This window comes from Felis catus, chromosome B1 (assembly GCF_018350175.1).
Source record: "Felis catus isolate Fca126 chromosome B1, F.catus_Fca126_mat1.0, whole genome shotgun sequence".
In the NCBI taxonomy this organism is placed as follows: Eukaryota; Metazoa; Chordata; class Mammalia; order Carnivora; family Felidae; genus Felis; species Felis catus.
In genome coordinates, this window is record NC_058371.1 from 123885450 (window position 1) to 123909118 (window position 23669).

At 36.3% G+C, this 23669-nt stretch overlaps 1 protein-coding gene and 1 long non-coding RNA gene across 4 annotated transcripts in view; both read left to right on the forward strand.

Annotated features, from left to right (window-relative positions):
• The window catches only part of STPG2 (sperm tail PG-rich repeat containing 2), a 635506-nt gene extending 618520 nt beyond the window's left edge, over positions 1-16986 (forward strand). For all 3 annotated transcript variants that reach the window (XM_045056062.1, XM_045056065.1, XM_045056064.1), the window contains one exon: positions 7944-16986. In XM_045056062.1, coding sequence (XP_044911997.1) covers positions 7944-8073 — 130 coding nt within the window. In that variant the 3' untranslated portion in view covers positions 8074-16986. The remainder of the gene's footprint in view (positions 1-7943) is intronic.
• A 103-nt stretch (positions 16987-17089) lies between these two features.
• Positions 17090-21911, forward strand: LOC109499060. Its single transcript, XR_002741511.2, has 3 exons — positions 17090-19228; positions 20012-20121; positions 21244-21911. It is a non-coding gene; the product is annotated as an uncharacterized LOC109499060 (long non-coding RNA).
• The last annotated feature ends 1758 nt before the right edge of the window (positions 21912-23669 follow it).

A 23669-nucleotide genomic window follows, 5' to 3' on the forward strand; every position in this document is an offset into this window, starting at 1 on the left:
ACTGTATAAAATATATTTGTAAAAATATATATACAGATATGTCATACATATGAAATTATCACTGAAGTATATATTTCTCCATACATACTGTTACTAATAATCTTTCAAAAAACAAAAATTATTTTTTTCTATTTATTATGTAGATACATGCATATATATATATACATATCTACGTACCTCTTTCTCTCTCTCTAATCTAGAACCCAGCTAATCTATTTAACCTAGGAAATTATCCTTTGGAAATGATTAGATAACAATAGAAAATATATATAAGAATTAGAACTATAGTAGAAGTAGCTTAAACGTTAATCCAAATAGAATGAATTAAGTGAATCAAGGGGCATCTATACATTGGCCTACTAGGCAACTGTTAAAGGGGATGAATCCTCTGTTATTCTACTTCTTAGCGATGTAACCTTGGACAATTTCTTAACTTCTTTGCACTTCATTTTTCTGAACTGTAAATGAGGATAATTACTGCATCTAACATACTGGTTATTATAAGGTTAAAATGAGTTAATTTATGTCAAATACTGAGGAAGACGTCTAGCATAAAGCTATTATACATGCTGGATTTTATTATCCATAGTACATAATGAAATATAGTCGCATTGCATTATTTGTTATATGAATACATCAGGTTACAGGGTAATATGTATGTATATATATGTTTATAATTATATGCACATTTAATAAATGTTTTATACACACGTGTATATACATACATCTCTCTAATTTTTATATACATAAGCAAGTCTGAATGAATATTTGCTGAGTGTTAAACAATGATGATCTCTACGGTGATTTAAGGAACAACTTCATTTTTTCCTTTATGTATTCCTTCAGTTTAGACATTTCTATATATTATATATTTAATAATATCCATGCATTTCTTTTATAAAATAGAACAGCAAGATAACATTGATTATAGAAACAATCTGAAGAGCAAATCATCTTCCAAATAAGGGACAAAAATATAATTACACATGCAAAATAGGCCCAAATACTTACTAGTAATTTAACAGAAAATATTTGTGAAGTATTTTTTTAAGTTTATTTATTTTGAGGGAGAGAGCATGTGCAGGGGAGGGACAAAGGGGGGGGTGCAGAGGATCTGAAGCAGGCTCTTTGCTGACAGCAGAGAGCCCAATATGGTGCTTGAACTCACGAACCATGAAAGCATGACCTGAGCCAAAGTGGGATATTCAACTGACTGAGCCACACAGGTGTCCTGGAAGTAAAATATTTTTATGCGCACTCATTTCATGCAGCTGCATTTACTTAATGAAGAATGATTACGGCTTTTACGTTCTATTTTTGCATAATATTCCATTCTTTACATTTGTTTTTCTTGCTTGGTTATAACATGATTAATTAATATTAGAGAATTAATTTTTTAATTATTTCAACATTTTGTTATTTAAATTACAACTGTGATTATGAGTTGATACATTAATAACATACATTCCTGGATCCTAACCTTCCATTATATTTTTGTTGGAGTAACTTTAACTTTGTGGACTCCTGGGGTAACTAAATGTATTTACCACCTCTGACTCCTGCACTATTCTAGTAATGCTATAAACTCTGTTTTACTGAGGATGAAGAATAAAATGGGGACTTGGGGAGAAATTGTAAAAGAATATTTCAGATATTTCAGACAAAAATGAATGAATGACAGAGGTGATCAAGGCTCCAAGGAGTAGGAATTAGCTATCAGTGATCATGCAACACAAAAGGACATTTCTCTATCACATTAGAAGGAATAATCATTTATTATGCTCTTACAGGAAAGTTCATCTGACCATATAGCTGTATATTCATAATCTTGTTTCCTGATAACATCTGAAAGTTTGCCAGACTGACCCCATTTTACATCTTTACAACAGGCCATTTAAAAGGTGTTTTTATGTCCAAATATTTTCTGATGTTCTTGATATCTTGTTAATTTCTAATTAATGTTGTGGTCAGAAATGCTATTCTATATTATTTTGGTCTTTTGAAATTTATTGAAACTAATTTTATGCCCCCACCATATTGACCTTTTTATAGCTTCTACCCACCTCCCCCAACACACCCCCCCCCCACACACACACAAAAGTGTATTTCTATAGCTATTGGGTCTAGTATTCTACAAATATCAATCAGGCCAACTTAGTTGATGTGATTGTTCAAGTCTTTTACAATGATGCTGATATTTTTGTCCCTTTCAGTTACTGAGAAAAGATCCTTGAAATGTCTAACCACATGTGAGTTCTATTTGTTCTTTTAGTGTTTAAGTTGTCCTTCATGTACTTGACAGCTTTGTTTTTATGTACTTAAAATTTAAAATTGTTAGGTCTTCTAAATGAATTCACTCTTTTATTGTTATGAGATGCTTTATTTCTGGTAAAGACCATTATCTTGAAATTTATAGCCTTGTGCTTAGTGTTTGCATGATGCATCTTTACATACTTTCATTTTCAACATATTAATATTTAAACTGTGTTTCTTGAGAACAGCATATAATCAAATCCTTTTTAAAAAAATCTAGTTTAACAATCTCTGCCTGTGGAATGATAGTCCATTTTATTTATTTTTTATAAGTTTATTTATTTTGAGAGAGAGAGAGAGAGAGAGCACACACATGGGACGAGCAGAGAGAGAGGGAGAGAGAGAGAATCCCAAGCAGAATTCTTGCACTGTGAGTGTGGAGTCTAGTGTGGGGCTTGATTTCACCAACTGTGAGATCATGACCTGAGCTGAAATCAAAAGTCGGACTTTTGACCTATTGAACCACCCAGGAACCCCATGATTATTAGTCCATTTTGATGTTATACATTATGATTGAGTTTGTCTATCATCTTTACATTTGTTCCTATTTATACTATGTCATTAACAATGTTTAAAAAATACAACAGTGTAAGTCTATGTTCTTATTGTAATATATTTTACTTTTATATGTGGCAAAAGCATATTACTTTATTAAATTATTTTTAAAAACATTTACAGATAAATTAGTACGTGTATATGTAAATAAAGTAAAAATGTATTTGATGTCTACCCATATTTTTACCTTATAAGGTCCCCTTATTTGTTTCTGCATATCTGACTTCCATATGGTATTAATTCCTAGAGAACACCTGTTAGCATTCCATCCAATACAGATGTACTAGTGATGAATTTGCCTAGTTTCTGTCTTTCTGAAAACGTCTTTCTTTTGTTTTTATTTTTGAAGAATAATTTCCCTCAATATGAAATTCCACTTTGGCAGTCCTTTTTTGTGTTTTCTTTCAGCACTTGGAAGATGTCATTCAATTGTATTTGATCCTCATTGTTTTTGATAAATCAGCTACAATGTATTTCTATGTATAGTTGTTTTTTTCTTAACATAATACTTGCTTTTTCTTTAGCTGTTTTCTAATATTTGGTTTTCATCAGTTTATGATGAAACCAACTATAGTTTTCTTCGCATTTTGTTTGAGTTTTGTTGAAAATTTTCAGTCTATAGGTTGACATGGTTTATCAATCAGGAAAAAATCTCAGCCATTATGTCTTCAGATAGTTCTTCTAGTCCATTTTCTCTTTTCTCTTGGGAACTCCATTACACTGAAATTACACCATTTGACAGTATTCCACAGATCTCAGGTGTTTAATCCCATAGGAAAAAAAATCTGATATTGTATTTTTCATTTTCTTCATTTTTATAGTGTCTACCTCTCTGCTAAAATTCCTTATCTAAACGTGTCTATTGTCCACCTTTTCGACTAGGCATATTTCTCTAAGTTACTTTAAAGTCTGTGATAATTCCAGGATTGAGGCCAATTCTAGTTTTGTTTCCCTTGATTCTTTTCCCTGTACACCAAAGGTCATATTGCTTATTTTGTTGTGACTTTTATTATTATCATTGTTATTATTATTGTTGTTTTGTTTATGACAGACTTTATACATAAGAGACCAAGTATATACTATTTATCTCCATAAAAAGACTGCCCTTCTTATGTCAAGCATTAGTGCCATAGGCTAAATCAGCCTAATCTATGTTTGACTCTCATCTGAGTTTTCTTGCCCCTTTGGTTAAATTCAGTTCATCACTAACTTAAGGTACTTTAAAGCATTGACTTAAAATCTTCCCTTTAGCAAGGTTTGGAATCTGAGCATTAGCAAGAGTCTGGTAATCTCTTTTTCACTCACATCAAGCTTCTCGTTTTCTGAGTCATTTGGGTGTTTTCTTTGCTCTCTTGTCCTGCTCTCTTTTCCTGCTCCCTGGGAAATGTCTTTCTATCCTGCAGCCCACCCCTTAGGGTTTGGAGGCCTGCTGTAGAACCCTTGGTGAAGAGCCACAGTTTCTCAGAAGGATTTCTCTTTATTCTCCTGCCCTGTCCCCAGCCTTTGGCATGTAGCTGTAATGCAGTCAGCAAAGGCTCAGAGTACTTCTATGGATTTCTCTTATTGCTCTCTCTCTAGTTCCAGCTTTTGGTGGATAGTTATTTTGCCCTTGGAAAAGGCCCATGTACCTTAGGGGTATCTCTCTCAACTTCCCTGCTTTGTCCCCAGGCTTCAGTGTACCCCCATCATGGTAAATACTTGGGGAAAGACAGGGCGAGTGGGTACAGACCAGACTCTGGCTGAGGTGTCATGTGATTTTCATCCTTCGAACTCGTCTGCGTAGTGCTGCGAAAGTTCATTAAAAGTCGGTCAGGTTTCTACATGCCTGGCCCTTATCTCTGAAAGATTTCTCCTCTCCTCATCCCTGTTAGTGGTAAAAGCAGCTTCCTAAGTGCTCATAATGTAATGCCCCCGATTTTGAACCCGAGAGACCACCAAGGAGCCGATACCGATGCAAACACACAAGGGTTTATTTGCAAGCTGGAGCTTGGGCCCAAGTATACCCGACACAGCAGAGCAGGGACTTGGACCCCTAGGTTAAGAGGTGTAGCAGTTTTATAGGGGCCAGTGGCCAATGAGATTGTAACACACACAGAAAGTTGCATAGTCATGTCAGTCCACAGGCAGGTGGCCAATTGAATTACAATTTACCCTATAGTAACTGTTTGAACTAGCCTATCACTCTGGTCAGAATTGGCGTGCAAGGTTGGTGGGCAAAAGGTGGGGTTTACATTCTTTGGCGATTAGGGGTTCCGCATTCCTATATGAGCCGGTTTCCAGTAAGGGTGTGCTCAGTGGCTTGACTAGGGTGGGGGAGTGTCTTAAGCAATAAGTAGGTCATGTGGGGGTTATACATGAGATGGTGGGTGCAGCACAAAATGGAGTTAGTCTCGCTCTGCTTGTCCAAGGGTAGGGGATTTTTGTTAAATTCCTTGGGTCCCACAATAACTTGTGGGATTTTAGTTTATTTTAGTTTCTTTGCATATTCAATTCCCTGATTTTTTTTTTAAACTCCGATTTTGTTGCTTACCCAGGTTGTTCTAGTAGTTTGAGCAGAGTGCCACTCACTTGTAACTTTCTACATACTAACTCCATTTGGTGACTAAAAATTAGTACTATTAATCTGAGCTCATGTTCTGGAACGTTATCAACTTCTCAGCCAACCTTAGAAAATTTTAAGGAAAAAAAAACTGTTAAAATGTGTCTATTTCTAATCTCCTCCTTTGTTTCATACCGTGTTCTTCTTTCAAGCTGTTTGCCTTGAATATTCTAATTCATGTCTTCAGTACTTTTCTTTGTGCTGATATCCTCAACTGATTTGAATGTACCATTTCTCTCTGTAGGCCAACTTTTCTTTATATAGAGACATATGACTCTTCTGATATTAAATCTAGGTCTATGGTAATTATCTTTTAAAACTCCTCCCATTTCCTGGCAACTTCATGCAATTAGATATTCAGCACAGTTTTTACTGATATTTTTTCGTAAATCATGTTTTAGATCATGTATGACTCCTTGAATCTATCATATAAGTATGTTGCTATGATTAATCAACACATATTTTATCAACTGTTTTTACTTGATTAAATTTCTTCAAATCCATTTACTGAGAATAACACCAAAAATAATTGATCTGCTCTAGGGAGTGTCTATATATCTTATTATTATGTTTTTATATAACTCTGAATTTCAGAGTTTTACTCTGAATTTCATAAACATACTATATGGCTTAACACTGGGTATTTGATAATCTGTGCTAAGGAATTTGTTATTCTCAGCTTTATTGAGGTGACTAAATATTTGATTCAATACTTCAAGCACAGGGATTCAATTCAATCATTACACATAGTTTAAGTGTGGAATTGTCAAAATGAATATGAGAAGATGAAGTCTTCTCACTAAGGCTAAAATGTAGCTATGCTGGACATTAAAAAAAGGAGGGAAGGGTGCCTGGGTGGCTCAGTTGGTTGAGAGTCTGACTTTGGCGCAGGTCATGATCTTACAGTTAGTAAGTTCGAGCCCCGTGTGGGGCTCTGTGCTGACAGCTCAGAGCCTGGAGCCTGCTTTGGATTCTGTGTCTCCCTCTCTCTCTGCCCCTTCCCCACTCATGCTCTGTCTCATTCTGTCTCTCAAAAATGAATAAATATTTAAAAAAAAAAGGAGGGGGGTGTGGCGTCTGAGTGTCTCAGCAAGTTAAGAGTCCAACTACAACTCCCATCATGACTTCATGGTTCAGGTTCAAGCCTTGCATCGGTCTCTGTGCTAACAGCTCAGAGCCTGGAGCCTGCTTCAGATGCTGTGTCTCCTTCTCTCTCTGCCCCTCCCTGCTCATACTCTGTCTCTCTCTCTCTCTCTCAAAAATAAGTAAACATTAAAAAAAAAAATGTAGCCTGCTGGAGAATTCACCCATCCTGTAGAAAGTCTATATTCTAAAATATAGTAGCAGGAATTAGAGATTAAACTGCACATAGTCAGTAGCAGTGCTTAAATATGTGATGTACTTATATATATTTTGGAATGAAATAAAAATGGGGGGTTGATTAGGAGAAAAATACCATATAATTTTATTCAATAAAATACTGCTTAGCTAATTTTTAATCGAATTAAATACTGAAATTTAAATATTCAGTTCTCCCACAGCCCATTATTAGTCATTTTCAAGAAGTAAATTATTCAGAAATATTTAAGATTTGAAAAATATGTGATAAAAATGTGAAATTTGCCTGAATTCCACATGTCTGAGCCTCACTACTTACTATTCACATAGGTGTTTGAATGTGTGTGTATGTGTGTGTGTGTGTTTTAATCACAATACAGTCCTGAGTTCATCAGAGTAGGATGTCTAGTATAGTTACTATAACATATTTAATTCAACAGCTTTCAGAAGAGGGGAGAAAAATCACATCCCCTCATAGCACATAGTATTTTGAGATGAACAGCTCTTTAATGAAGAGTAGAATGAGAATTATGATAAGCTGTTACCTAGGGAAATGTCCTAGCAGGGAAAACAGGAGTTGTAGAAACATCTGGGTTGAATTTTTGGCATAAGCAACCAAACGTTGTCCTCATGAGAAGCAAACCTTCCCAAAGAAAACACACTGAATCTGTCTGCTTTTATTAATGTGCCTCACTGGTGAATCTCCAGTGGTGATGGATCACCCTCATTTAAGGAATGATGTGCCGGAAAAATGCATTATTTTCAAGAGTAACAGAGTGGATTAATGCAAGTGTGTACTGAAAAAAAAAGTCAAAACTCTCTCATGATATATGCTGATTTTCGGGTGTTCCCCATTTGCACGGCTGTTTAAGCAAGCACTCTAAATGGAAATGCACTTGACATTTTTGTAACTGGATGTGATCAAACAACATTAGAATTTAGCTGATTTCTCAGAAAATTATTAAACCAATTTCTTCCTCATTTCCAATACTTGCATGGGGAAAAAGAGAAATAAGAGACATTTAATAAAAATTGACACTCAGAAGGAAAGCTGCCTGGGAACAATGTAAGGAGGTTCATATCTTTTTTTTTCTCTTTCCTTTTTTTTCCCTCTCCCTTCCTTCTTCTGTCACAATAGTCCTGGGCTGCATACATCATCAGAGGAGAATTTTGATCACCTGTTTCCAGGCCTTGGTAAAGCAATTCAGGATAAATGTTCCATAAGGTACCTTGAGACTGAGTTATGCTTTCCATTAATGTTTATGTGACAAGGACTTGTTAATACAGAAATATTCTTAAACTCTCTGTAATAAATGATTCTGGCCTTGCAGCGTCTGGTAGCAGACAACTGAGCATTAAATCCTGCCAGGGAGGTAAGAGATAACATGGTAAGATGACTACATCTACTGGACAAGATCACCAGGCACAAGCAGTTATTATCGTATCTGGTACAAGTCAGGGCAGCATAGGAAACAGGATGATGGCAGGAAACATAATTGTTAGACTCTTTGTAGCTTGGACCTGCTAGAGGATTCCTGTTGTTTCACTGAAAACCAATTTAGTTATCTACTGCTACATCATAAGTGATCACAAACTTAGTAGCTTGAAATAACACATAATTATGCCCTGTTTCCATGGTCAGAAATCAGGGCATAGCTTAGCTGGGCTTCTGCTTTAGGGTTTCTTGAGGCTGTAATCAAGGCGTCCAAGGGTTGGGTTCTTGTCTGAAGCTTGACTAAGGAAGGATTCACTTTCAAGCTCACATTGTTGTTGGCAGGATCTAGTTCCTTGCTGGCTGTTCGCTGGAGATCTCCCCCTGTTCCTTGCCATGTAGGCCTGTTCATATGGCAGTTTGTTTCATCAAAGCCAGCAAGAGACAGAACTAATAATGAGAGTCTTCTACAATCTTATGTAACATAATGACAGAAGTGACATCCATCACCTTCGCCAGATTCTGTTGGCTAGAAGTAAGTCACCGGTCCTGCTCACGCTCAGAGGTAAATGACTACACAAAGGCATGAATACCAGGAGGCAGAAATCACGGGGGGTGTCTTAGAGTCTGCACATCACAATCAGCAAGCCCAAGAATTTCTCTCATTTTTGATCCCATTACATCTAATAGCTTCATACTCCTATAAAATTTTGAGAAAATATTTCTGTGAAGGAGAATTTGTAAGGAATTCTAAGTGATTTATTACAAAGTCAGTCTAGAAATTAGAGAACATACATTTTGTAATCCTTCTCCACCCCTTGCTAGCTATATAACATAGGATCATTTCTAGCCTTCTATGTCTCCATTTCCTACACGTGAAATAGAAATATTATGGTTATCCTGCCTATCTCATGAACATATTCTTATAATAAAAAGACATAAGCAAAAAAATGTTTTGAACAAATAAGTTTCCTATAAGCATAAGATGTACGTGCAGGTAGCTTAACTTTCCACAGATTTCACAAGTCTGAGATCCCATATATAAGAATGACTTGACGTATTTTGAATCAATAGTTCACTACAAGTGATTCCAAGTTCACTGAACCTCCTTTAAATTACCCCTGCCCCCGAAGTGTTTTTGGGAGCTTCCAAAGAGTATCTCTCATATTCTTATAACTATTCTCAATCAGAAGCCAGATGCCATCCACAATTTCTTACTTTTTCTCCTGCTCTAGGCTGTCTATGTGGGATCCTGGGAATCTGGTGGGGCCATTGTCTTCTCTGGGAACATTGCCCTAGAGCATTGGAGGTGGTAGATCTATGAGATGAAGGTTTCAATAGGGCCAATATAGTACATATTTCTCCTTCCCCTCAAGTTTAGAGCCAGTTATAAAACAGACACAGGAGCTTGATAAATATAGACTAAAGCATCAGCTTTACTATCGGTAGAGGTGGATTAGAAAACACCTTGGGTTTGTGACTGTATGTGGATTTCCTAATAGCCATTGCCTGAGTTCTGATCTTGGAAAACTCCTTTCAACAATACACAATGTGCAGGCTGTTGACACAGGTAAGCTGCAAGGGGAAACCAGACTCTGCTCAGACACTGAGCCCTGATAGCAGGGACAGAGAGCAAGGCCCTGGGACAGGGGCTACTTTCTCACCAACTAAGGAATAGGAGCCAGTAGGCACTAGATCCTGCTTATCGTATCGGTCAAATCAGTCAATCCTTTTTCTGTGGAGAGGAGGGACTAAGGGGGAGGACAGAGAAGCTGGAGGAAGAAATTCACATAAACATGAGAAAAATGGAATAGGCTACCTCCCCCCACCCCCAACATTGTGGATTGCTCTAAGGGAAAGTTGGAGACCAATTGGTCTCTCACTGAGAAAGGTTGCTTTGAGATAGAAGGTATCAAGCCGTGCTAATTTTGTCCTGGTGAAGAGTCTGAGAAAAAAATGGGTCAGCCAGGGCACAGCTCTGCTACTCAGTGTAGTAGAAATGAAACATTACTGAAATACCGTGGTGTTTACTTCCTGTGAGATGGACTGAGCCATGGGCTGGAAGTTGATAAAACTAAACCAAATGGCACATATACATATAGCAACAGCAGCAGCTCCTCACTAACATAGTTCTATTTCTGTCAATTCTTTTTGCAAGGTCACGTACTTTGGTTAGTTGAAAGTCAGTGATCACAGTTAGCTAAAAACCTGAAAATAATAATACATGGCATGATGCTGTTTATGGAGATTGTTTTTCTTCTTTTATTATCTAAGTTGTAAATAGCTTACTGTGCCTCCCAAGAAGTTTTGGAAAATCACAAGAGTGTTAAAGAACAAGTACCAAAGAGAAATGGTTTGCAAACTATCTTCAGAACATCAGGTCTGATTCAGACAATGGAAATGAAATAGTAAGTGAATCTGTTTCTTAAACAATATTAAGGAGAACATCAATTCCTTCATTACTTCGTTAAATATACACTGAATACAAAAATGTTTTAGACCTGTTTAAGGAAGTAACACATAAAACCAGTCCAGGGGACTCTTATGTCCCCTCTGGTTTGCCTGTGAGTTACCAAGTTCTTAGGAAAGGCAAATTTTTGTTTTTATTTATGGGACACTCCCCTTAGGCACATATCCACCAGGACAATCTTCATGACAGACTCTCTTTGCTCTTGCCCTCCAAAGAGTATGGGTTGGTTAGTGTCCCTAAGCCCGAGTATTTTCCAGGAAATTTTTCATCCTTCATAGAATTAGACTTCTCTATTCTTTAAATTCCTCAGTCATGTCTCAGAGTACCCTCAGCTTAAGTTCAAGTCAGCACCTCTCTTACGCCCACTACTCTTCTCTACTTCCGGTCAATAATATCTTGGAAGTAAGTTGATGGAAACTGAAATTAGGTGACAGGAATAAAATATGCTCACTCAGCACTTTTTATATATTTGCTGTTGAGGGAGAAGTCAAGTTCTGCCATTTGGTGAGATCATTTAACCTGTTTAGGTAAACAAGTTGGGATTACCAGATACTAAGAATTTGTTGTAATTTGATTTATTTTCTTCTTGTGATGCCCAGCCCCCTGTGTTTGTTAAGTAATTGTATAATTACAAGTGTTTCACAAAGCTGAAGGTGGAATCTGATAGAACATTTTTCTCTCAAGCAGGGTGAGCTCAGATTTGAGATTTAAAATGCATTATATTGCAGGTGTTGACCCAATCCTTGCTAATGCAGAGGAAAGTGCACCCCCATGACAGGAAAGGGAGCTAAAAATGTTTCCTGCTGTGCTTATAGCTCTGTCATCACTGTCCATTATTCTTTGTAGATGGTTTTATTGGCTGCTTTGGTCCATAACTCTTCCGCTAAGCAGTTCTTATCTCAAAAACAACTCAATCATCCACCTGTCCATCACCCATCATGAGTCACTAGATGGAAAATTGCTGAATAAAATACCTCACTTTTAATATAGAGCCAAAGCAAGACAACAAAGACTGTGCTTTGATCTTTATCTAAAACTAATCGTGTTGATTCTAACTAGCCTCTGCAATAGATGTTACAGAAGCTAAGGATAGTTATACTAATAGTATAATTCTTTAGATGATAGTCCTAACTTGCACCTGTTCTCCCAACGCTGAGGAACGTTAGGGCTAGAGGAAGTTCATACATAGAGGAAATAAGAGGTTTGGGTTTGGGATTTCAGAGTTTTCACTGATTTCTTGTCTCCTAAAATCATACCTTCCAAACATATATGGGCCAGGATAACATAAGGGACTGGGCCAAAGATCATTTTTATAAAGTCACTCATGCTGTGTCATTTTGAGTGAATAAATATAAATTGGACATTCAGAGGAGATCGCTGAGAAAGGAAGTGGATTACCAACAGAACATTTTTCTTCTGAAAAACAAACAAAATGCTTTATTTTTAATCTAGAGGATAAGCTAAATAATTATATTTAATATGTGTTATATAATCTCATTTTGCAAAGCCCAATTTTCTGAAAAAGCCTCAAATGAAGACTGCAATAATCAGTTTTATAACTTGTGACAACAGCCAGGATATCCGTGCTTGCTTACCCTCAAGTAATTCTTAACTTTTTAGTCACTGCTCTCCTATTTCAATGGTAGTCATAGAAACTTGCTGGATATGCTGGATAATGCAATCAGAGCACAAGTCTGATTCGTCACGGGCTCTGTGAGGTTATTTATTTATTTGTTCCAAATGGAGATAATATTTTAATTGAACTAGATTTGTAAATTCTGGGCCACTATGAATCATATATGAGAAATATGTTCATATTTCTTTTGTTGCCATTAGGAACCTGAGAACCCATATTTAGTATGTGAAAAATCCTTATAATGTGTGTTTCTTAGATTCACCTTAACATGGCTCTATTGTGTATGATCTGATGTTTGCCCTGCTTTACAGACAGGTATATGTATTCACACACAAATGCGTATACACATAAGTGCACACGTGTACGTTATATTTTTTTATATTTTGCATACAAGAAGTGTGATTTGAGTTTGAACTGGGCAATAATTAACAAATTTAATTATTAAATTAAAGGCTTCGAGGCATACTGACAATTTAACTCAGATCACCTTTCCATTTGGATTAAGTCTGTGTTACTGCCATTGTTTGAAGTCTCCTGATAGATGGTGCTGGTGGTTTATTTTAGCATGCTAAAAATGGGTCAGATATTTCTTTCTTTTTTTCCCCCCCAAATCTCATGGGTTTTGTTTTGTTTAATAGATTCTTTCAAAAAGGTGGGATCTTGCCCTTCATTTCTAACGGAGCCTTTTGTTAAGTTCAAGCCCGGTAATCACAAACAATGTAGAAGGTAATGGTGTGTGATAGACATAGTTTGCTCTTCTAAGGATTTCAGCTACACTTCAATTTTTATATTCAGCAAATGAGAATGCCTTTAAAATCTCTCATCTGTATATAAAAGTGAGTAAAAAAAATAGAAAAGAATAGAAGCTATAACCACAGAATTTATGAGAGAAATAGAGAGAGCAAGATGGCATTGGTCCTCGGACGAAAGGGAAATACATTTTTAATATTTTTACAGCAAGAAACACCCCTTCAGGTTACATTTTGCATCACATGTGTTAAGCACAGATAATTTTAAGAAATGTTTGATGGTAGTGGTGTCATAATCAGCCTGTGAGGAGGGAGTGTAATGACCGAACTGCACAGCCCCCTTCACCCTCCCCATGGCCCCACACCATCTCTATAGCCACTGTTGGAAGGTGCCTCCCCCTGCAAGTGCCAGAAATACAGGCAGCCTTCTCCAGGTGAGCTCTTTGTGTTTCATACTCTCCCTGATCTAATATTCCCAGGCTCACTGCAGACACCCTGGATGCTCCTGGGTCTCCTTAGTTACTAAGCACACACAGGGCTGTACTGCCTTTGGATTTCAAAGTCCTAATTAAAATTCTTTCACTATCCGGAGTGGCTTTTTTTTTTTTTACCGCAAATCTAGTTCTAGAAAATAACTGAGGCAGAGAGAATTTTGGCTAATTTAAACTATTTATTATTCTTCCCTATGAAAAGGAGGAGAGGGACAGGAGCAAAAGCTGCTAGCTCATGATTCTCTGAGTTGAAACTTGGAGGCCAAATGTATGGATCCTTAAACACTCCCTTGGGTGTGGCAGCCACCAGTTACTAGTGAGAGCACAGAAGGATTACATTTTTATTCTTAGCCTTAGGGTGGTTGGAAGAGAGGCAGGATCCTATTGTCTCCACTTTTCTATTGAGACCCTGTGCCCATCCTTCAGTTCTCATGAAGGGATCTCAAATATGCCACTGTGGCATAACAATTATTTTAAGCTGAAGGCATTTGAGTTTCTGAAATCCCTTATCTGCCTAAAAGCAGAACCTCCAGAAAGAACTCAATTGTCATAAATCCCCTCCCAGAGAGCAGCCAGGAAAGACTGATTCTTATCACCAGAGACCAAAAAAGAAGTCAGCAGCACACCAAAAAGACCTTGTTACAAAACTATCATCTTGCCCATCTGTTCTCCTAAGGGCCTATTCATTTTAACAAGAAGTCATTTGTTTTCTCTTAAGTGTCTTTCTCTCCACACCCCTTTCTCAGAATTAATCTCCCCCTCTCCCCCAACCATAAGTGTCCTTCTTCCTATCCCCTTAAGTCTATGAACCCTAAATTCTAACTACCACAATGAAATCACCTTTCTTGGTGAACTACCTGATGTTCCCCTTTATGCATTAAAATCAGGCTTTTCTCTTCCTAATTTGTCTTCTGTCAGTTTAATTCACGAGTCCCCAAGAATTAACTAAGAGGGTAGAGGAAAAGTATTTCCTTGAAAATAGGGCTTTATGCTCATGCTTAACAATTTTAAAAGTTCTCTCTGTCATTGTTCTTTAGGTGGCTTCCAGACGCCAACGTATTATAGAATTTCGTGTATGTGCATTTAAAAAGGTGAAGTTATAACATGTATACTCATGTATACATAAATTAATTCCTTATAATTTTCACATATGTCTATATTGTTATTTCTGAGATACCCTTAAAACAAAGGTAATCATGAGAAAATGTGTTTAGTAAAAACTGTGGACTCTGGTTAATGAAGATTTTTCTCAAATCCTTTCTTACTGTAGAATGCAGTGATTCAAAAGGAGATTAAATTTTTAATAATGCTCAGAAAAACTTTAAATTCAAGTTCATACTACCAAAGACTTATTGGTTTGGTACTTGCCTTCTCTTTCCATATGTTCATAGCTTAATGTCCAAGAGAAAGATAGAAATTTGGCTCCCATTTTTATTGCTTTCTTATTATCTCTTTGTTTTAGACCCTGGGTGGCTAATTCATGGATTGTGATAAAAAAACACAACATCCAAGCAACACCTAGCAAAGGGCATATGGGTATGAATATATGAGATTCTGGACTTAAAATGAAATACAAACAAGATTGACACTGCACTGTCTGAAGTATTCTTCATGCTGCAGTAGGATCCTTTATAGGAGTCTTTTTTTTTTCTTTTTAGCAAAATGTCTAATCATGTGACTCTCCTATATAATACTCTTTATGAAATTGCCGAGTCATTTAACATGGCATTCAAATCTAATTATCTCTCTTCCTCTACTCCTTTATAGCCCCACCATAGTATCTATCACATTCTATCATGATTTTCTGTTTATTTTTCTGTCTTCCCCACTAAATTAATATTCTGTCAAGACAAAAGCATTTAATGTCTCTATCCCCAGAAACAAACACAAATTATAGCTGTTTGCCAGCATCCAACTTGTATGTTTAGCACACAGCAGGTGCTTTATATATGTGCATTGAATGGACTCATCCGGAATGCCTCTTCTGATCTTTCTGCCTGCTTAGTTCTTATACTTCTATTAATATTAACTTCAAAAAATTATCTTTGTAATTGCTAGTCTGGTCTCACAGCCAGAATTAATCACACACTAATCTATGCCTCTGTGGCACTCTGGTCATACCACCGGTATTGCATTTAAGCATCATATTTTAATTGTTTCTGTATTTCCTTTTATATAAGAAATAGGTCTAATTCATTTTTACTGCTTTGAATCTAGCATTGCGTGTAACAAAAAAGAATTGCTGAATAAATGTCTGTGAAACGAATAAAAGAACATCATCCATGGGAAGGATATATACAAGGTTTTGTTTTCCTCATGCAGTGGGGTGGATTTGTGACCCACAAAATAATATGTTGATGTCCTGACTCCCAGCACCTCAGAAGGTGATTTTATTTGGAAATAGGGTTATTGCAGAAGTAACTAGTTATAAGTGAGTTCATGCTGAGTAAGGTGGGCCCATAATCCAATACAGCTGGTATCCTCATACAAATAGGTGAGACAGACACAGGGAAAATGGTCACCAAGACCATTTCAGCAAAGACTGAAGTTTGGTGTTACAAACTGAGTAAAACCAAGGGACCAGAAACTGAAAGATCAAAAAAAAAAAAAAAAAAAAAAAAAAAAAAAAGATCCTCCTCTAGGAGCTCTGAAGGGAGTATGGCACTGTCAACACCTTGGTTTTAGATTTTAACCCCTGGAACTGTGAGAGAATATATTTCTCTTGTTTTAAACCACCCAGTTTGTGAATCTTTGTTAGGGCAGTGCTAGGAAACTAATACACCTAGTATATTTAAACTGTCATGTTCCCCCCCCCCAAATAAGATATGGAATTATCCCTAAAGTGGAATTGGTTTAGGCAAGAGGATAAAAGCAAATGTGGGATTTGAAGATTGTCTCTGTTCCGTAAGGCACTAAATGGTGTTAATGATCCCCCAACATGGCATCCACCTGAAATGTTAGCTCTTTGAAGTAAACGAATGAACATGAATTTACAAGTTACTGGGTACAAGTAGACTTATGAAATATAATGCCCTTTGTTTCCAAATATCTCAAAGTTGGGAAAAGACTGTCTTGAGAAACATAAAAAAGTGATGAAACATTTTTACTTGGAATTTTTGGTAACTGGAGGACACAAAATAGAAGACCATAGAATCATCTATTGCCTATTCACTCATTGTCCCCTGTTTCAGGGACGTAGCAGTGAACAATACAGTGAAGATCCCCACTCCTGGAGATGGAATTCTATTGGGGGTACAACAGAAAGAAACCCAAATATATGACACGATGGATAATTCTTTGAAAGAAAATGAAGTAGGTTAAGAAGATGGACAATATTGGAATAGGGCTGCTTTTAGTTAGGTTGTCAGATGAGGTGTCTTTCATAAGGTTGCATTTCAATGGAATGAGGGAATGAGCCATATATATGGATCTAGATGGATCTATATGTTTATATATATATATATATATATATATATATATATATATGTGTGTATATACATATATATTATATAATTTATACATGTTCTTTTGAGTGAGTTTGTTGATGGGTTGGTTGTAAACAGAGGAATAATATAATCTGACATAGTATTTCAGTGTCCTGGCTGAGTAGGGGAACATCATGGTATAAGCAATGGTAGAAGTCAATGGAGATTGCACTAATCTATTTGAAGGTCAGGTCATGCTGATTTGAACTAGTGTGAGAAGTGTTTGGAATCGGGATGTATTATGAAAATGGAATCCAAGATTTGCAGATGAGATGTGCATGTGGCCATGAACTGAGTTTCGTCAGATGAGTAAACATTGTGATGAACAGGGGAATGATGAAAGGGAACTCTAGGCTGCTCCCTAGGAATTAAAAGCAGGAGAGGACTAATTAGAATTGTTCCTTCATCCACACAAAAGCTGGGAGGTTAAAGTGAGAATATGATAATGTGACACATGGTGAGTATTTCATCATTGCTGGTTCTCTTCTACTTTGAATATTCTGAAAAAGATATAAGAATATGAGACACCAAAATGTGTCACAATTAGAGAGCTTATTACCAGCTCTAAGAAAACTTGTGTTGAATGGAATACTATGGAAGCTGGGCAGAAAAGTCTTAAAAAGACAAATCGTTAATTTAGATTCTCTTCTTGCACCTTAATTAACAAAGGAAGGGGTTTGAGAAAATCTGTGGCACACTGGCACATGATTCAGAAAGCCTATGAAGAGTCCCTGAAATGCACTTCTGAGCTATCCTTCAATAGATTCTATCAACGCTAGAGTCTTAGGAGAAAAAGCAGTACTAGAAACATATCTAGTGATCTCTGAGACAAATGGAGCAGACCAGCTCTGTGAATGATTTCACTCTTACTCCTATTTCAAGGCAAATGCTACTAAGTGTTGGCCCATTCCATCAATAACGAGTTCCTATGATCATGTATGTATTTTAACATATGCTTTATTTTTTTCACTTATCTTTACTTTTCATTTTTCATTTTTTCCTCTATACTTTTTTCACAAAGCGTTGAAGAATCAGCCTTTGTTGAAAATAATCTAGATTTCAAATAATCCCCCTCTATGCTCCTTCAGTTCAGTATTACTTTCCTTTCTTTGGCTGTCCTGTCCCAGAGCTCTAGATGACTTGTCTCATTTCAGACAGTGAATTTTGCCCTTTGCACCTTTCAGGCGATCATTAGTCATTTCAAAGATTTTATAGAGAATGATAAAGGAAACTGTTATTGAAGGACTTGGGGCTGTGCATTATTATTTTGGCCTTGACAAATACCCATTGGTAATGAAGACTTCAAAGAGCCTTCATTATGGCCTCAGAAAGGAACAGCGGGAAAGTTAATTACCTGGAGCCAAAAATCCTATTTTCCCTTTAACAACCCAGGGCTGCACTTTAAAGGCAATCAAATGGAGTGCTGTTTGGCAAATAGTCAGCCTTTCTTGAAATGCTGAGGGTAATTAGATGCTCTCCTGTCTGTCATTAAAGACAAATTGTTTGTAAATGGTTAACATTTGAGGACTGCACTGTGTCTTCAACCTTTATCATAATTATATTGCCAATATTGACCAGAATATTCTAAACCGAGAAATGGGAGCTTATTGCAAGGCTAATTGCTTGATAATGAATTACTGCTGCTCTTAAAAAAAAAAAAAAAACCCTCACTATTTATGTATGAATGTATGTATGTAAGTATGTATGTATTTTGCCTTCATTTTCTTTAGGGGTTTTGACATTTGCAATTCAAATTTACTAGGAGGAAGTCTTCTGTGAAAAGAATCATCCATCCCCTGATAATGGCTAATTTTATTCCTAATTGGGGCTATGAACCATTCAAAGAAAAAACTTTCAACCCTTTCCAAAATCCACTGGCTTGAAAGAAACCCAGATGTCATTAGTGTGTCAGTGTTCCCTGATGAGAGCTAAGGATGAATAAAGCATTTTTGACTTTTAGAGCAGCTTTTGAGAGTGTGATGTCATCAGCTTCTCCCAGGCTTGAGAGCAATTTACTTCATTGTATTGTAATTTAATGCAGTACTCTTATTCAGTTACTAGTCACCCTACATAAAACTAGAAAGCCCAGAAGAAAGGACACAAGATCCATGCTTCTGACCTTAGGATAACTGATTTAAACTTTTCTTCACCTTTCAAATGGTAAGTTCTTAAACTGCCACTTGCGTCTATTTCATTAGTGTTGCAGGATTTTTTTTTTTTTTACCTCAATACCCGGGATTGGTTGTCTTGCTGTTTCAAAGAATGAAGAGGTGAACACAAAATAAAATAAGCAGCAGGCAAGAGTTTATTACAATATAAGATCAGAAAGTAAGAATACAATGAAATATTACTCGGCAATCAAAAAGAAGGAAATCTTGCCATTTGCAACAATGTGGATAGGGTATTGTACTAAGTGAAATAAGTCAGAGAAAGACAAATAAATGATTTCACTCATATGTGGAATTTAAGAAGCAAAACAGATGAACATAGGGGAAGGGAAGCAAAAATAAGATAAAAACAGAGACAAACCATAAGAGACTCTTAAATACAGAGAACAAATTGAGGGTTGTTGAGGGGTGTTGGGTGTGGCAGATGGGCTAAATGGGTGATGGCATTAAGGAGGGCACTTGTTGGGATGAGCACTGGGTGTTATATATGTGATGCATCACTCAATTCTACTCTTGAAACCATTATTACACTGTATGTTAACTAACTTGGATTTAAATAAAATTTAAAAGTAAATAAAAAATAAAAAGCTCTTGAAAAAAAATAATAAAATGATCAAAGCTAAAAAAAAAAAATAAAGAGTAGCATGAAAACTCTCTTTACAGAGAGGGGACATTCAAAAGAGAATGCCTGCGACTATAGGCAAGGGTTTTTGATAAGGTTCTGGTTGGCCCTCCCTTCCCTTCCCCCTTGTTCCTTCTCCTTGTTTCTTCTCAGGTCTTACCCTTATTGGCTTGATCACTCTAAGTGCTGCGTTGTTCATTCCTGATTGGCTCAATTCCATTGTGTGAGGAATCAGATGGCGGTCCTACTGTCCCTCATATAACGTAAGTTTTATGATTTACTGATTTTACTTAGGTATTGTGATTGTCAAATTCCTGAGGGGAACCTGATGGGCAGTGGGTGGTGTCTGTTACATTCTTAAGAGGAACCTTAAACCTAAGGGAGTTTACTCATGGTCACAATATGTGTTTTCCCCCAACCGGGGACCTCAGGTCCTAACCTTTCCCCCTCTGCCTATTTTATCCTACCTTTCCCTATCATGTTAGTACTAGTCCAGTGCTTTTTTTCATCTAAGTACTGAACCGCAGGGACTTTAGGACAGACTTTTTTTTCCCTCAGAATTCTAAACAAAATAATATGGGATGGTCCTGGTTATAAAATTTGGACCACATTGTTTTTAAGTGGTAATTATCATCACTAAACTGAATGTTTCAAAGTGCAGATATATCAAATCTATTACAGGGATAATAGCATAACCCAAATGCTCATTTCTCCATTATCTGTCCAGTGAAACTTCTACTTAATAAATAATAAGCTATAAACAGTAACAGCCATTAGTCATTTAAGAGGTTACTACATGCTATGGAGTGTGCTAACCCCTTTTATGGTATTTTCCAGGTAATATTCATAATAACCCTATGAAATAGATATTATTATTTATCTTTTATAAATGAAGAAACAAAGGCTTGCAAACATTTTTTTCCTTGGACCTACAATTAGCAAATGGCAGAGCCAGAAATATGAGCTATGTTTGTGTGTTTCCAAAATCATGTTCTTTCATATAGACAATTATTATCTAATTCTTTAAACATTATATGCTATTATTTCTGCTATTTCAAAAATGATAAATACTATGGAAATATACTATTAGAGGCTTTGACAAACTGTTACAGGAAATTAAGTTACTTTCTTTGCTTACAAAATTAATCTTTACTACTATTATTAATTAAACTACTTAACTATTATCTATATTTAATGTGTGTGCTCTGAAATTATAAAGAAAGTCTTGAGTAGAGATCTGCAAACCACCGCCCCCTGTTTTTGTAAGTAAAGGTCTATTAGAACATGGCCATCCCCATTCGTTTACATATGGTCTATGGCTGCTTTCACAATAAAATTGTGAAGGGCTCCAGAATATACTACTCTGATATAAGGATTATTTTCAGGTGAAGATATTTGTGAATTAAGAGATGTAAAAAGGCTTTGTCTCAACTCCCCTTACCTGCCTAAAAGCAGAGACTCCCCAAGGAGTTCAACTGTCATAAATCCTTTCGCCAGAATTTCATAACCAGGGAAGATGACTCCTATCAACAAGATGAGAAGCCAGAACTGGAATAAGAAATTGTCCAAGAAATTGTTACAAAACTATCATATCTCCCATCTGTTTTCCTAAGTACCCCTTTATCTTTCCTAAGTGGTCCTTTCTCCTCCAACTTTTCCCACACTAATGTGGTATATAAGTCCCAAATTCTAACCCCCTCTTTATGCCACATTTTCTGTGAGCTGTCCTATAAACAAATAAGAATAAACATTGTCTTTTCTATTGTAAATCTTCCTTTTGTCAGTTTAATTGGCAGGCCCTTAAGAACAAACTTAAGAAAGCTGAGGAAAAATTTTTCCTCCCTGACAAAGGCAATGTCAAATTGTTGCAACAGAGATCCTATGGCCTACAAAGGCTAAGATATTTTGCTATTTGGCATTTCAGAGAAAGTTTACTGACCTCCAGGAGGCTGAAAGATTTTTCAGAAACGAATATAAATCTTCACTACTTTTTAGCTTACTTCACAATAAATATGAATTTATATGAAAGGGCGCAACCAGGGATGCCTGGTTGTTTAAGCATCCAACTCTTGATGTCACTCAGGTTGTGATCTCACAGTTTGTGGGATAGAGCCCTGCGTTGGCCTCTGTGCTGCCAGTGTGGAGCCTGCATGGTATTCTCTTCCTCCCTCTCTCTTTGCCCCTCCCCTGTTTGTGTGCTCTCTCTCCCCAAATAAATACATAAACTTAAAAAAACGAAAGAAAGGACACAACCATATTATCTACTTGAAAATAATCATGTAGATGATGGAGGAAATATAGAAGCTTGTTTACTACCATGTTGGCAATGTGGTCCTTGGCAGTAAGAACTTAGACAGCTATTTTTGTCTTAAAGGAAGTTACTGTATCATTGTAAAATTTATATCAAACATGCCTAATTTAACTTCCAATCAGATATATGATATGCAGTACTATAAATACAATAAATATTCAAAGACACATCATCTAGAAAACTATTGTTGTTTAATTTCTATTTTTAAATTGTTATAAACTTTAATTATTTAATAATTACCTATGCATGCTTCCTCTTCTGTGAATTGTCTGTTCAAATCTTACTGACCTCCTTATAAATATTTATAAACACTCTATGTACATGACTATGTATTTTTAATACTGTGTGCTTCTTTTGTAGAAAAAGTCTTCTAATGTTAGTAATATTTGTCTGCATTTCTGTTTCTGACTTTTTTCAATCACTTCTACTTCTAGAAGTTCTTAATCTATCCTGTAATTTTCAATTAAATTATATTTCCTTATGATATGCTATTGTTTGGTTACTTTCCTATTAGTTCTTTATTCATACATATGAAATTTACATAGGAATTTATTAAGTGGTATGACCCAACACACACACACACACACACACACACACACACACACATTTTACTTTCTCCTTATGTTAATTGCCACCATTTCCACCACCACCACAACCAAATAGCTAACCAAATGCCTTGATAAAACAAGGCTTCATCTTCCTCTTCTGAAAGAAGGTTGACGGGCTAGGGACTCAGTCCCTGAGGGGGAAGCAGTGGTGAGTGCCTCCGGTTTTCTTTTTGTCTCTTGTATCCCAGAAGCAAGAGCAGAAGGCGTCCTCAACCCAGAAACACACTTCATTAGAATTAAAAGAATTGAATCATACAGAATGTGTTCTCTGACCACAATGGAATCAAACTAGAAATGAGTAACAGAAAGAAAATAGGAAAACCTCTAATCACTAGGAAACAACATATTTGTAAATAATCCATGAGTCAAAGAAGTTGGTTCAAAAAATACCTGAAGCTGAATGAAAATAAAAATACAGCATATTAAAATTTGTATGATACAGCTAAAGCAGTATAGCCATATAGCCAATAAGAAAATGTAATTCATTATTTTAAAATAACCCAAATAGAAATCTTCATGCCCAGATGGATTCACTGGAAAATCCTACCAAAGTTTAAAGAGGCAATAACACCAATTTTGCACAGTCTTTTCCAGAAAATAGAAAAGGAATTCATTTTATAAAGCCTTACCCTGATACCAAAATCAACTGATGACAATATAAGAAAGAAAACTGCAGACCAATATTCCTCATGAAAATCAATGCAAAAATTCTTTAAAATATTTGCAAATAGAATTCAGCAATATATAAAGAATTCTACATCATGAACAAGCAGAGTTTATTCCAGAGATGCAATGATGGTTCACAAGAAAACGTCAGGGGCACCTGGGTGGCTCGGTTGGTTAGGCATCCAACTTCGGCCTAGGTCATGATCTTGGGGTTCATGAGTTCAAG